The 14784-nt window shown below is 38.6% G+C and overlaps 1 protein-coding gene across 1 annotated transcript in view; it reads left to right on the top strand.

Moving 5' to 3' along the window:
• The window catches only part of Sobp (sine oculis binding protein homolog), a gene marked incomplete at its 5' end in the record, with an annotated part of 153542 nt that continues 138758 nt past the window's right edge, over positions 1-14784 (top strand). The window contains 3 exon segments of the mRNA XM_013510791.1: positions 1-302; positions 12321-12459; positions 14300-14485. Of these exon segments, the coding sequence (XP_013366245.1) occupies positions 207-302; positions 12321-12459; positions 14300-14485 (421 nt within the window).

The following is a 14784-nucleotide window of genomic DNA, read 5'->3' on the forward strand; positions in this document are numbered from 1 at the left end:
GCTACCGATCCCTCTCCCCGCCACTGACGCTCTCCGCCGCTAGAAGAGCCCGGCTCCCCGCGCCCGCCTCCCCCGCCCGCCCAGCCCCGGCCCGCAGCACCGCTACCTCCGCCAGCTTCGCCACCATCAGCACCACCTCCACCGCCACCGCCACCGCCGGCGGCGGCAGCAGCCATTTCATCTCCACAGAAACCAGACACAAAAACATGGCAGAAATGGAGAAAGAAGGGAGACCTCCGGAAAATAAACGGAGCAGGAAACCGGCTCACCCCGTGAAAAGGGAGATCAATGAGGAAATGAAGGTATTTCTGGACCCTGGGGCTGGGGGCGCGGAGCTCGCCCTCGCGCCCGCTCCCCGTGGGCCGTTGTGCGGATTTGTGGGGGCACAGGGGCGCGCTTGTCAGTTTCTTAGGATGCCCGGAGCAGCTCAGCGCCTCTTCCAGGTGCGGAGTAGAGGCCAACTCGCGGGCTGCATCCCCGAAATTTGCCGACCTCCGATTTGATGGGGGTGGGGGAGCCACGTACTATTTTACCTTACACATCCTGGGTTGGCACAGATGCGTTTCGGGGGAGGGCGCCAGGGCCCAGGTGGCCTGGCGAGGAGGCTTTCGAATGGGCGGGTAGTTTTTCTCCCTTCTTCGGAAATCGTCCTTCGGACCACTCCAAAGTTAAGAGCCTCCCGCCAGAGGCATCTGCGGAGAGCTCGATGCCGCCCTCCCCGCAGTTCATCCCTCCTGCGGGGTGATCCCGCTTCGCCCCAAGTCCCCAGCTGTGAGCGCCTAGCGGCTGTCAGTGCCGGGCGAGCTGCGGCCGGAGCGGCGCGGTGCGGGGCACCGTCCTACCCGCCGGCTCGCCTCGCCCACCCCCGCCCGCTCCTCTCCATCGCTGCCTCCGCCTGCCCGCGCGCCGCTGCGTGGCTCACCTCCCAGGGAGGCAGACCCCGGCCAGCCCCGGCGAGGGATAGCTGTCCGCGGGGCGGCCTTCGCAGGGTGCCTGCCCATTGTTCGGAAAGGCCAGCCCGAGACCTCGGCGTGGCCGGGCTCCCCGCCAAGCCAGCGGTGCTCCAGAGGTGGCGAGCGCAGCGCCGGGCGCTCCAGCTGTTCGAGTAGAAGCTGTTGCATAAGAACGTAGTTCAGTTTCAGAGCCCCCTTTGCGCCCCCCGCTCCCTTATTTTCTGCGGAGTTTTTTTTTTTTTTTTTTCCTCCCCGAGCTAGGGATTTTGTGTTGATTCTCTCTTGGTTTTTTAAAAATTTATTTTTATTCCCGGCTTTTTCTTAGTGTGAGTTACCAAAAAAGTAGTAAGTTTGCGTTTTGTAGTCTGTGAATAGAATCCTTTGGGACACTTTGTCAGATTTAGTTAAGTTTATATTTAAAAGACAAACCGGGTAAAATGATATACAACCAAGTCGCATTTATTGCATTTTGACGTCTTTTTTACTAGAACAAATATATTCAATGAGAGTGCCTTGTGTGAAGCCCATGCTTGGAAGCGGCTACACGCATATACATCCTATGTGTGTATGCGTTAGGTGCATATGCGTAGGTTTTTCTTCTTCCCGGAAATGTCAGTAATATTCTAAATTTTGGGATTAGGGTTATATTTCGGGGTGAGGAACTTAGTTCCTGCAAGCATGCAGATGCAGTATCAATTCAAAGAAGAAATAAGGAAGATTTGACTTGGAAATGGTGCCATTCCTGGTAATGGACCACCACTGATTGCAGTGGTAGACAGTTTAAAAGGGAAAAGAAAGGGGGGGAAACAGACCAATAGAAGTTCTTTTCTTTTTATGAGGGTGGAATTTAATCTACAATAACCAGTCTTTCTTCTCACTTGCCCATCTTCCCTATCCTTCGTTTCCAGATTACTTTTCCATTTCGTTTTCAATTGGGACTGGGGAAGAAGACAGAGGTGAAGGCCCCTAGGAAATCCCAGCTTGTCCTGGCCCTTTAAAACGCTGTCTAATGTGATCTATATGGATGGCAGCTTTTAAGTTTCATAGGTTCTAGAATTACAAATTAGCTAATTTTAATCAAAACATGTGAAATGTTATCCCGGCTGGATATAAAGGCTGACTGTGCTCGATGCTTGGGGCTCGTGTTGTTGACTTTGGCTGCAGGCACACTCCGTGGTTTGGGAGATAGTTGTCCTTCTACAGTATAACAGATGTTTGTCTGAACTGGTGAGGAAGAAACAAAAACAACATTGTCTGAAGGGGAAAAATTACACAATTTTTAGCCAATGTGCCGGACTAAGTATGGAATTAACCTTGCTGTACAGAATGTCCTCTTTAAAATGTTCTGTCTTCCAAAGCACCATCTACTATTTGAAGTTTTAATCTTCATCGATTCAGCTCAGAGAAGCATTAAATGAGAAGTTTTGCACAGCAAATAATTCGATTGCCTGTGGGATTGGTGTTTTCTCTCTGGATTGGAACAATGTGAGAGACCGCTGGCCAGATTTTTCAGTCATGTCCATGCACAACAAGCCAGCATGTCTAGTGGAATTGTTTGGTAGGCATTCCTGTAATATAATAGCACCAAGAATTCATATTTAAAAAGTGGTTTCTCAAAGTCAAAGGGTTATTTTGATTTCATTAATATTTTCTGCTTTTAATATGAATAACCACAGCAACAAAACCCCTCCCCAAACCTCATGGCATTATTATCCCTCCAGCTCCCCGGAATGTGAAGTGTAGAGTAACATAACAAGTTGGTTGCCCTGTATAAAAATGTGTGCAACAAAATGTCACTGAGAACACAATGTGGCCTTGTGCAGCTTCATATCGGTGCCGCTGGAGCTGCCTGGCTGTGTTTGCCTTCTGAACGGCTTTCATCTGGACCAGTGTAAACTAAGCCCTGGTAAGTAATCACTGCCCGGCAGAAAGAAAGGAATGTATACAGCTAGCTCGGCCTAAGCTGTAAAAACGGAAACCTGAGCCCCCACCTCAGATCACATATCAAGGCTTGAAGGTAGGGGAAATGAAAGGGGGAAAGAGGAGAGAGCAATGGAAAAGTCAGCCCGGGAAGTGGAGGATCAGGAGGAGGCCCCCCTTAGGGAGATTTGGCCCAGGGATTAGGGAATTTTATCGTGGTGTACAGTGACCTACTCAGGTTTCAACACTGGTTGGATCAAGTTGCTTCTCTGTGAGCTGAAAGAAAAGGGACTGGTGTGTATGTGATTTTTTTTCTCCTTCTAAAGGACATTGGTACAAGTGTCTATTTTAAGTACAGCAAATAGAGGGTACTGAGAATGAGCAACAAAATTGCCTCATCTCAGAGACTTCCTTCAAGGTTCCCTAATTGAGATAGTCACATATTTATTTAAAAATGGCCAGAGAAGACAAACTGGCTGAGATTTAGCTGACACCAGTAATGGCATTGGAGATTGTCTTCATGTGGCTGGGAGCTAATGTTGGTTGCTGTTTCACTAGATCAGATATTGAGTTACATTTTCGTTATCACTGGTTTAATGTACATGGCAGTTGTAACAAACTTAAATTTGATACAATATAATCTTGTGTGTGAAAAATACATGACTTGGCATAGCATGCTTATGATGTACTTCAGTGAAAATATCTTCAAGTAGAAATGTTTGTTTCACTATGACCTTTATGATGTTTCTTTATCTTCTTCCTTTCATTCTGACTTTCCTTGGTTTAAAAATAACTGGCTATTTTGCTGTGAGTAGGCTTATTTAATTAGTGATCAGTAGAGAAGATTTGAAAAGTCAGATGGCAATGCAATTTATATTTTGCCTACTTTTGGTTTCTAAAGTGAATATTGAGATTGTGTCTAATGTAATATGTCTCTGTTACACTGTTAGCTCACATGTGTCATATTAAATGGATGTCAGGAGGGAATTCTCACATATGGAAGGGTTAATTGGTTTCAGGTTCCAGAACATGGCAGATATAAAAACTAGTTTGTACTAGTGAATGTGTAAGTATAATTATATGTGTAAGTGTAAATATTGCTGTGCTTAAGGACATTTATCTTGTGCACATAGATCTTAATGAACTGTGATCAACAGCTACTAAACAATAAGGGAACTCAAAAAATCTAAACTATGAGTAGAGAGAATGAGTTAGATTTTTATTTTTTAAAACTCTTCAACAAAGCACTCTGTCCTGGAAACTTTCCTAAATAAACCATAATTAATGTACTTACAATGTTTGGCTTCTTTATCAATTGCTAAACTACAGGGTAATCTCTGTAAAATGTCACAGGGTCTCTCACCTTTGCTGAAGAGAGTTTCTGCCTATAAATATTCTCAGTAAGTAATTTGTACCTAAAATTATGCTCAGTCCTGATGCCTACAGTTTGAGGGAGGCACATCTGTTAGAGTTTAGTAAGAAACTTACCACAGGATTTTCTAGTTTGATTTCTGATGGTCTCTATTTGGCATTAAAAATGACCTATGTCAGTTGCATACACAATAAAACAAGTTGCAGAGCCCAGTGAGATAAATAGCTTGGTGTTTAAAAGACACTGGAAAATCAGAGTGTGGATTGGAAAATCAGTATGTACGAGATTGAAATTAGCTCATTAATAGATGGGAATATTTTGAGTTTTGCTGCTGAAATGCCATCCTGGTGTCAAATGCCGTAAGTCTCAGGAACTTGGAAAGTGGGCTTGGGACCAGATTCTCCCAAGGCATTCTCAAATTATGTCTTCCTTGCTAAGCAAGTAGCCTCAGGTGTGTAATGTGGCAGAGCTAGGGACTAATGTCAGTGAGGACAGAACCCTTCCTCTTTGGAGCAGGTAGGGGATTATTTTCAGTTGTCTTGTGCAGGGCTCCGGGCTGGACCTATAAAAGAGGGTCCTGAGAGGGCTTGGATAGTGATGGATTTTGCTGTATTATATGGGGGTGGTGGGTTCTGAGACGAGTCTCTTGCTCCATCTGTGAGCTGCTGAGTGTGATGTGCCGTACAGCATCATTCTCTAAGCCCTCTACAACTCACAGGTTCCAGAGACGAGGAAATGGAAAGGAACCACTCCACTTCCTCCCAAATCTGAAATAAACATTTGAACTAGAAGAAAATGAGTCTGACAGACTCATTCCCTTCTGCGTTTCCTGCCTCTGTGCTTGCCAAGCACTGCTCTGAGAAGCCAAGCCCTGCTCTCACTGTGTGAAAGACAGACTTAGAGAAACAAGAGGTAACACCGTTTTTAAAAGAAGTTAAAAAACAGGGCCTAAAAAAGGGCAAATATTGATGAGTGCAAGTAGCTCTCTAAAAAGGAGAGTTGCAGGGATAATGTCTCATTAGGGTGACCAAGCTATTTATATCTTCTAAAGAAATATCCCTTTTATTTATTCTTTCTTCACCCCTGACATATTAGAAGTAGAGGAAGAAGGATCACAAAAATCCCTGAAGTCTAGAACTTCCTCTTGTGCACTGGGAATTCAGCCACATTCACACTCTCAAGTTAGTAAGAATATTGAATATTTTCCTGAAAAGGAAGGGATATTGCAGCGTTGAAGGGGAAAAAATAGAGCACTTTGTTTTCAATAGTTCCAACTGAAATATCTAAACAGACATGAAAGCCTGTGGTGAGTGAGATTTGCTAAATGTATATTATAGAACCTGTAGATTGATGGGTGTTAATATCTCTTATACAACCAAAGGCCTGTGGAACTCTGTTCTGCTTTAAGGCACAGACAAACAATGTAACAAGTCTTGGTAATTTGGGGGGGGCAGTTCTGCAGCTGTGATAGGACACAGCTGCACACAGCTGTACACCTGCCATGCCTGCCACAGTGTTAGCTGAAGGCCAGTATCTTCAGTTCTACAGCATTCGTTTGATTCTTTTAGGATAGTTGATGTCTTGGAAGCAGATTAAAGTGTGAGTACATGATTGCTGTATATCACAATAAGACATAAAACACCGTAGATTTTGTATGTGGTAGCACATGATTTTGGTTTCATATGCTAATTATATAAGCATCCAGTTTTGAATATATCAGTAAGAGAACAAGAGTTTCGTCTCAGATCTCTTCTAGTGAAGTATTAGTGTTATATTTTCTGTGCTTAGTACTGCATTAAAGTCATTGTGTTGTGGTTGACAACAGTGCTGCAGAATGAACTAAAATGGAGCTCAGTAATCATCCTCAAAGGGTTTCAAGCTAGAAAGCTGTAGTTCAGGTAAAAACATCAGGCTTAATGAACAAGTCTGCATCAAGGGTATGAATCTGGCCACTGTTACTATTTCATGCATGTGGATGATTTTCTAATGGATCATCTGTAGGGAGTGGCTTATCCTTACTATACTGTCTGATCCAATGGGATCATGAATGTGGATGTACTTTGCAATCTGTAAAGGGCTCTTCAAATATTTCTTTTTGCACAATTTAAATTTTACTTCATGACCTTTTTTCTTGGCATAGCCATAAAGTGAAACTGGTCCACTGGATCTGTGTTAAAGGAAACAGTTTAGACAGCCCTGGGCCAGGCCTGTGGACACAGCTAGAAACTGACTTCTAACCAACTTCAGTTTTTACTTTGGAACTTGAACAAGGCTGTGTCCATCTTCTGCAGATTCCTTTTCTTTATCTTTATTAGTGAGTGCAGTCATGCTTATTTATCTCAGAAGTCACTCAGAACATATAGAGATGGCAAAGGAGAGAAAATATTTCCCAAAGTAGCCATCATTCTATTATTCATAACTTTAACTAGCAGAGATACTAGCGTTTTCCCTACTGCCTTGTAAATTGCTCAGGATTGGGAGTTTCCCTTTCCTTTTAAATTGTTTCTCATATGCTCCACTTTCTGGATAATGAATGTCAGAATGTTTTGAAGTTAAGTAATGTAACTGACAGACTCCTTTTGTTTTCATTAGGGCTGTGAATGTGACTGCTATAGTTGTCTAGAGTGAGACTGTGTGTTAATTTTTAATTAAAACTAGTTTTCTATTTTTACAAAAATAATACAGACATGACAGAAATAGTGGAATAAGCAATAGAAATAAAAAGAAAAACAAAGCCTATAATTTTCCCACCCAGACACAATTACTGTCAACATTTTGATGTATGTCTTTTCATGCCCTTTTCTGTGTATGATATACAGTTTTTTAAAGAACAAAAATGATCTCATGGTGTACTAAATTTCCTTTTAAAACTCAATATATTGCTAATAGCTTTTCATAGCACTAAAAATTTACAGTGTATGTTTTAGTGGTGAAATAGTATTCTGTTATATAACTAAACTATATAATTTATTTAACTAAGTTACTGCTGTTTGGCATTTAGTTTGTTTGTAAGACAGCAACATGGAGATAAATATTCCTGAATGTGTATATTTCTATACCTAGCTTCTTAGAATAATTCCTTAAAAGCCTAGAAATAAAATTGTTGAGTCAAATGGTGTGCAAATTTTTAAGCCTTTTAATGCATAGAGTCAAATGTACCCTTTCTAAAAGTTTTATCAGTGTAAGTTCCTGCCAGTGAGAGTGCTCACTGATACTACATATTATAATTTTTTAAGCTTTCCATGCTTCTTGTTAGAATCAGATTTTCCTGAATTTTGATCATTTCTCTGTATTTATAACTTGAAAAATATTTCTGAATGTATCCAAATGAATTAGCACATTTATTGAGTATAAGTGTCAAACATTTTGCTAGGGGAGGCATAAGATGAGATAAGAGTTTTCCACCTTGAAGTAATTTAGAGATATTTGGAATCGATGAAATATTTTACTAGAACTGAGACTTGGAATTAAAATAGAATTGTGTTTCTAGAGAGGGAGGCCAAGATTGTCCCTCATTTAGGTAAATGATTGGAAGCTCTTTCTATACTTCCTGCTATCTTAGGTAAGGTGCAGATCTGAAAACACATTGACATTCAGTTCCATGACTTAGTATGAAAAAAAAAATCAATTGTACCTACCTGTGTTTTAAAATTTGTTTGGTGTTTCCAAAGTAAATAAAATCATCAGTCCTTTTGGAAGAGTTTGAATACTTATGTTGTAGAAATATTTTTAGAATTTTTAATTACTGCTATTTTCAAAGTGCATTGAAATCGACTATTCTTTACCTGGTGAAATGTTCGATTAAAAATCACTGAGATTGAACTTTGACATTTGTGTAGTAGTTTTATTAGAATAAGGAGGATGTCTAGTGAGTGACCTAGGAATTCAGATCTAACAAAAGTAAGTTTTTCTGATATAGAAAGAAGTCAGGAAGAGTGAAGAAATAGCAAAATTTCCTTTTCACATTATCTTTCTATGATCCTTGGATTTATTTATTTTTTTAATTCTCAGAAGAGAACAGGCTTTCAGACTGAATGCTTTTCTTGGGAGCCTTGGAAGTGAGAGAGGGAAATTGGGAAGGTGAGGAAAAGGTAGGAGAATTAAATATTGGAACTACAAAGGAGTCAGATGTGATATAAAAAGTTGTGAAGTGAGAAGGTTCCATTGTAGTTGAATTTTCAAGTGTCCCTTCTCCAATACAAGTAATTGAGGAGAATAGAACCCAGGGATCAAATCTGAAAGCAAGTGAAGTTTCAACATTGGTAGACATGCCCTGGGTGACAAACTCTTCACATATGATGTTGATATTCAGTGATACAGTTTTTTTTTTTTGCAACTTTTGATTGGTTTAGGGGTGTAATGTCTTTGGAATTGCTGACATGTTGGACTGTACATAATTTATAGTAGATAGAAGCCTGGGCTAAGAATCAGAAAGTATTTATTTTGGTTTTAACTTCCTGGGTGATGCCTGTTTTTTTTTTTTTTTATCTTCATGATACTCTAATTTTTTGTTATAAAATGAGGATGTCATGTAGGTTCACCAAAAGTTTATTGTGGAAACCAAATACCTAATACATAAAGTTACTGAAAGGAATAAGAGAATTAAAGGACGTGGAAAAACTGCAAAGTGCTCTAAGGGTATTAGACATTATCATTATAGTTTTAGTGACCTATTTTCCAAACCTAAATTGGACCACATGGTATGAGAGAGGATTTTTGTGTCACTTCCAAGGGCAAGAGGCAGTCTGCAAAATGTAATTTGGATGCCAAAATATTGAAATTTCTGGCACATTTTGCTGGTTTATGGGAGTAGTGATAAAATATTTGAAGTAATGACTGCTCAGTAAAATGCATGATGTGGGATCACTATAATTATGTAATTTCTTTGCAAAAGGTATTTTATTTTTCATATAAGTAGAAGTTATTTGATTCCACCAAATCCTAAAGCTGGGAGAAACTATTAAGAGCATTTCAGTTTGAGTTTCCTGTCTTAAGTCTCCAGGAGAAATGCTAGGTAAAGTTTTTTTTTGGGGAAACAAATTTCACAATGTTCACTAGTGTAGGAGCTTATCTTCTTAGTGAAGATCCTTACCTTAAAAATCTGTCTTCATTTTAACTCTTATCACCTGTACTCATCTTTTCTTAAAAAGAGAAATTTAACTAAGGAAAGGAGTAATTTATTTTTTGTTGTTTTGAGACAGGGTTTCACAATACAGTTCAGGCTGGCCTTGAACTCACTTTGTAGCCCAGGCTGGCCTTGAACTCGCAGCATTCCTCCTGCCTCAGTCTGCTGTGTGCTGGGATTATAGGTGTGTACCACCATGCCCAGATCTAGCAGTAGCTTTTTAAAATAGAAAATTCTTCCTTAAAGGATACAAAAAAGAACTGAAAAAAATAATTGTTGGAATTCTTTACCAGAAAGATTTAATAAGCCTTATGGGCCATAAACACTAAATTCATTTCTCCTGGAATATGTTATATTGTTGGATGGTAACTGCAAAAATTGATTTCATTTCCTTTGGTTTAGCACTATAATAAGCCCATATGTTATTTATCATCAAACTCTACCTAGAAATTTTAAAAATTAGTTACCACTTGGAGTTCTTTGGTTTCTTGATAAATACTGTGTACAACAGAGGCGCTAGTCTGTTTCTTCTAGCTGTATTATAAGAAACTTTGGTGTTCAGTTTTTCTTTCATGAACCTTTTGTGAAGGGTTGGGGACTTATGGCTTGAGCTTTTATAAGCCCTTTGTTTTGTGTTTTTGCAATCATATAGCAAAACATTAAAGTGTTTATTTTTATTTTCAGTGACAAGAAAGAGAATGTTTTAGAGTTTATTTTCCCTGACATTTATTGTAACTCAAAAATCATAGAATAGATCAAGTTCATATTGATTGCTCCATGAAGCCTCTGAGTTTTCAACAGAAACCATAAACTAAACTGATGCACTTAAGATGCCCAAGTAATATGAATTTGGTGTTAATAATCCAGTTGAGATTTCTGCTTTTATCCAGATATGTGAAGCTCCTGGATTCCATCCCTAGGATTGGTTGTGAAAGGCTGAATGGATTTGCAGTTGAACTAAAACAAACTAATCTATATCCTTGGCTGGGAGGTTGATGCATGAATTATGCATCTGTAGCCTTTGTGTGACTTCAGAGATTAGACAGAACTGGAGAAAAGAGTTCCTGATAGGAATGGTGTACAAAACTGGATACAGTAGCTAGGAATTACTATGCAAAAGATTTTCTGTCTTGTTAACACAGTTCTCTTAGAGATTGGGGCAAATGGCATACAGACCAATAAGATGGCTTGAACTTTGCTTTTAATGCTGCTGGAAATTGGTTTTTCGATGCAAAGTATAAGCTTAATCCTTGGAGATTTCTGCTGCCAGACCACTGATGGGGAGGACCTTGATTCCTGTGTGTAGGGACTGTCATTCTCCAGTCAGGCACTCAGCTCAGTGAAAGAAATTAGGTGTTAGGGGAGAGTGATGCCTCATTAAAGGGATCCCTTTTGATTGAGTAGAGCAGCATTTTGCTTAGTCCTCTTCAGTGTTATTCCTGAAGTTGGTGAGCTTATTATTCATATCAATCATATCATCTTTGTGCATTCATGAGAAGAATGTCTATTTAATGTGGACACGATCAGCCATCAGAGAGAATAAATGCCTCTCTAAAGCTTGATATGGCTGACTATTGGCCCTGTGAATGGTAAGACTGAATCAATCTGGCTAGAATTTTTTTTAATTGCTGGTGCACTATACCATCACAGATTGACCCTGTTGGAGCTCAGAGTTTAAGTGGATACTAAAGTAAAAAAATGTAGCATCCTGTGAGTGGTTTAAAATGCAGAGTTTGTTTTTGTGGAGTCAGTAGTATAATATCTTTTATTTTTTATGCAACCCATGCTGAAATCTAAAGTCATGAAATTCAAGAAAACGAACTGATACATTCAGGCTGTGCACACTTTGGCTTACCTTTGTGCTTTGTTTCAGGTATATAAATTATACATCCCAGTGTAATTCAGAAATGACAGCTTCTAAGGAGAGTAATAAAAAATTGTTTGAACCACAGAGGTTAGGATATATAGGCTTTCTAGCTCGGTTTAGGAGGCTCAGGGTGCCCTGCCAAATAGGTATTTAAAGCACATCCAAACATTAGGTCATTAACACACATAGTGTTACATCTCATTTTCAGATCCAGCAATGATAAGTTGATAAAATAGTCACTTGATGTAAGGTATTAAATCTGTCCAACTATACCCATTATCTCCAAACTTTGATATGTATAAGAACAGTAATAATACCTTGCATTTATATATTGATTTATAGTTCATAAAATAGTTTACACATTATCCAAAATCTATGCAGGCTAGTAACCTTAATATTATTTAGTACATTTATGCCACTTATGAGAAGACAATCATAGTGACCTTTGAATTCACAGAGAAAGAATTTGTCACTAATAAAATGTATAAAGCAAATTATGCATAGACTTGAAAGATACTCTTGCAAAGGGGAAAATTAAAAAGGGAGACCCTTGTAACCTATTCATCTTTTTGTATGGTGAGTGGTTGACAATTGAGCAATAATTTCTTTGTTGAGATTTTGCTTTATCTGAGATAAATGTTAAGAAACAATACCTTAGTCAGAAAGCAATTCTAATTTAAATTATTTGGAACCATAGAAAGGTTGATTGTTTTCATTTTCAAAATCTTTTGTTAGCTATTTTTTGTGCTTTACCTCTCAATATTTTTGTATTAATGTGGGATATAGGCTTCGTAGAAGAATATGCTAAACTAGGACTTCCTATTCATAGCGAAAACTGACAAATACCTTTTTTCTTATTATCTTTAAATTGCAAATGTCTGAAGGCTGGTCATAATTGGATGCATCATTCTGTGATTTAAATGCATTACAATTTTTGAACGTGATTTGAAAAACGAACACTACTCTAGGGGAAGTGGGGCAGGGCTGGCATTAAATGGGGTTAGGCAAACAATTCAATTTATGCTTTCTTTTCGAATAGTTATTGATTATAGAAATAAGTAGGAGCTTATGCTTCTTTTTCAGAACTTTGCAGAAAACACCATGAATGAACTCCTTGGCTGGTATGGCTATGATAAGGTTGAATTAAAAGATGGTGAAGATATTGAATTCAGGAGCTACCCTACAGATGGGGAGAGCCGGCAGCACATTTCTGTTCTCAAAGGTAATGACATTTAATGTCCTTTTGTTCATGCAAAAAAGGATTAACTATCTCAACCTGCCAGAATTGAGTTGCTCTGGGACTCATTTTTGTTGATTTTTGCCCACGGTTGATTTAAATATATATCCTCAGTAGCACTTGCCTATAAAGCACAAGTCTACAGAATATAAGCATAACATAAAAAATAGACATAGCTTAATCTCCTTCCAGACAAGGACTCAGGAACTTAAGTGCCATAGTCTTGCCTATAAATTCATAGAAAGAGACAGTGTTTCCCAACTTCTAGTTTCCTGATCCCTTTGATATATCATCAGTTGTCAGGGATCGGGACTTTCTGTTAAATGCAATGTTAGGTTTACATTTTCAGACTGTAAGAGTCACTGTTAGTTAGAAATACTTCTTCCTTTTTTTATGCGTGGGAATTCTAAAAGAAACCCCTATTTCCACTTTGTGTTTGAAATTTTCACTCTTCCTCTGCCGCATACTTTTGAATAGGGTTAGAAAAGTAGTAAGAGAGTAGTAGATGGTTACATCCTATATTATTCTGTAAGAATGTTCACATAGCCCAACTAAAGAGTAGAAATTACAGATTTGCCAAGCAGAATTTACACTAATTCTACCGGTGGGCAGGAGGGCCATATATGTGAGGGAGAAGCCTGTGTGTGTACTAAATTTATGAAACTAAATTTGGAACAATAATTTGTAAAAGAAAAGAGGAGGAACATGTGAAGGGGCAATTTATTTATGTAATTTTAATAATTTCAGTAAAAGTGGGTAAAATGAATTGTTCATCGTTGGCAATTTGATCAGTATTTGTGTTGCATTCACAATCTATTGGCATGAGCTACCTGTTCAAGCATTTTATTTTCAGTCTTTAAGATAGTGCTTTTTCTTATGCCAAGCTGTAAAATGTAAATAAGCTGTCCTACAGGCATGTGGAATTGAAAGTATGTGACAAATTTTATGTTAAGCTTGCTATGAAATTGTACATTGTGTTAGAAAGATGGTATCATCAATTTCACTGTAAATGAAAAATATCGCAAGTCATGAATTTATATTCTATAAACTAATAGCTGGTATAATACTTGGCCTAGGCAATAATCTTTGCCTCTGGGGAACACGGAAGGAGAGAGTGCCAGGATATCCTATTAGAGAGAAAAAGTTGTTTTCCATGATTGAGGCTTTTCAAAAAACAATTTTTATACAGAAAATGCACAAACTTTGTAAGTTTTATTTTCTTTTTTGTTATATTTTTTTTTTCTGGTACCAAGAATCGAACTCACAACCTTGTGCTTGCTAGGCAGGCGCTGTGCCGCTGAGCTAAATCCCCAGCCCCATTTTTGTTAATTTTTAATGGATATCATCAATACCTGATTCAACAGACAGCACTTTTCTTCTGAGTCATCTGCTTCTTTCTCACTGATAATTTGAGTATGTTATGGTTATTATTTATAGTACAGTGAGACCTACTTAGTTAGAATGGTGAGGTGAATGTTTTAGGTTTTCCTCTTGGTAACCGGAGGGCAATGCTTACCGTATATCACTTTGTACATGGAAAAGGTTAATTGCCCCTCAATTTTCTGTGGGAATTTAGAGTGCTAAAATTCATCACCATGATTCAACTGGGATATTAACTATCATAGTGGAGCAAATTTAAAGGAGTTGATTGGAAATTTATGGTAGCTAGATCAAAAAGCTCCAGGAGGGACTGTGAAATTCTGGTAAATTGTTTAAGGTTTGTAAGGGAAAATTTGTTTCATTACATGATTCTTTTATGTGAGGGAAGTTTTAAGTCTACTGAATAAGTTCTTTTGTTATTGAGTATGTTTTTGTTCTTTTACAGAAAATTCTTTGCCAAAACCAAAATTACCCGAGGACAGTGTTATTTCACCATACAATATAAGCACAGGCTATTCAGGGCTTGCCACTGGAAATGGACTCAGTGACTCACCTGCAGGGTCAAAGGATCATGGCAATGTGCCCATTATTGTACCTTTAATTCCGCCACCTTTCATAAAGCCACCAGCAGGTAAGCACTACTGAGATTTCCGGTGATAAGGATCCATGGACAGTTGCTTTAACTATCTTATGAATCATTATTAAATGCTTAAAAAATAGGCAAGGATTGTTTTAGGAACTTTGGACATAAGAAATGTTAGCACATGTATCATTTATTTATTTTTTATTTTTTTATTTTAAAAAAGAAAACATTAACAGGCAGGCAACCTTTTACAAAATAGCAAAAGAACAGTACAGACAATACAGGGTTACAAAGTGGTAGGAAATTAACAATGGTGGTTGTATTACATATTGATATCTTCAAAGTGG

The sequence above is a fragment of the Chinchilla lanigera genome, unplaced genomic scaffold (assembly GCF_000276665.1).
Source record: "Chinchilla lanigera isolate Chin_1 unplaced genomic scaffold, ChiLan1.0 scaffold00010, whole genome shotgun sequence".
In the NCBI taxonomy this organism is placed as follows: Eukaryota; Metazoa; Chordata; class Mammalia; order Rodentia; family Chinchillidae; genus Chinchilla; species Chinchilla lanigera.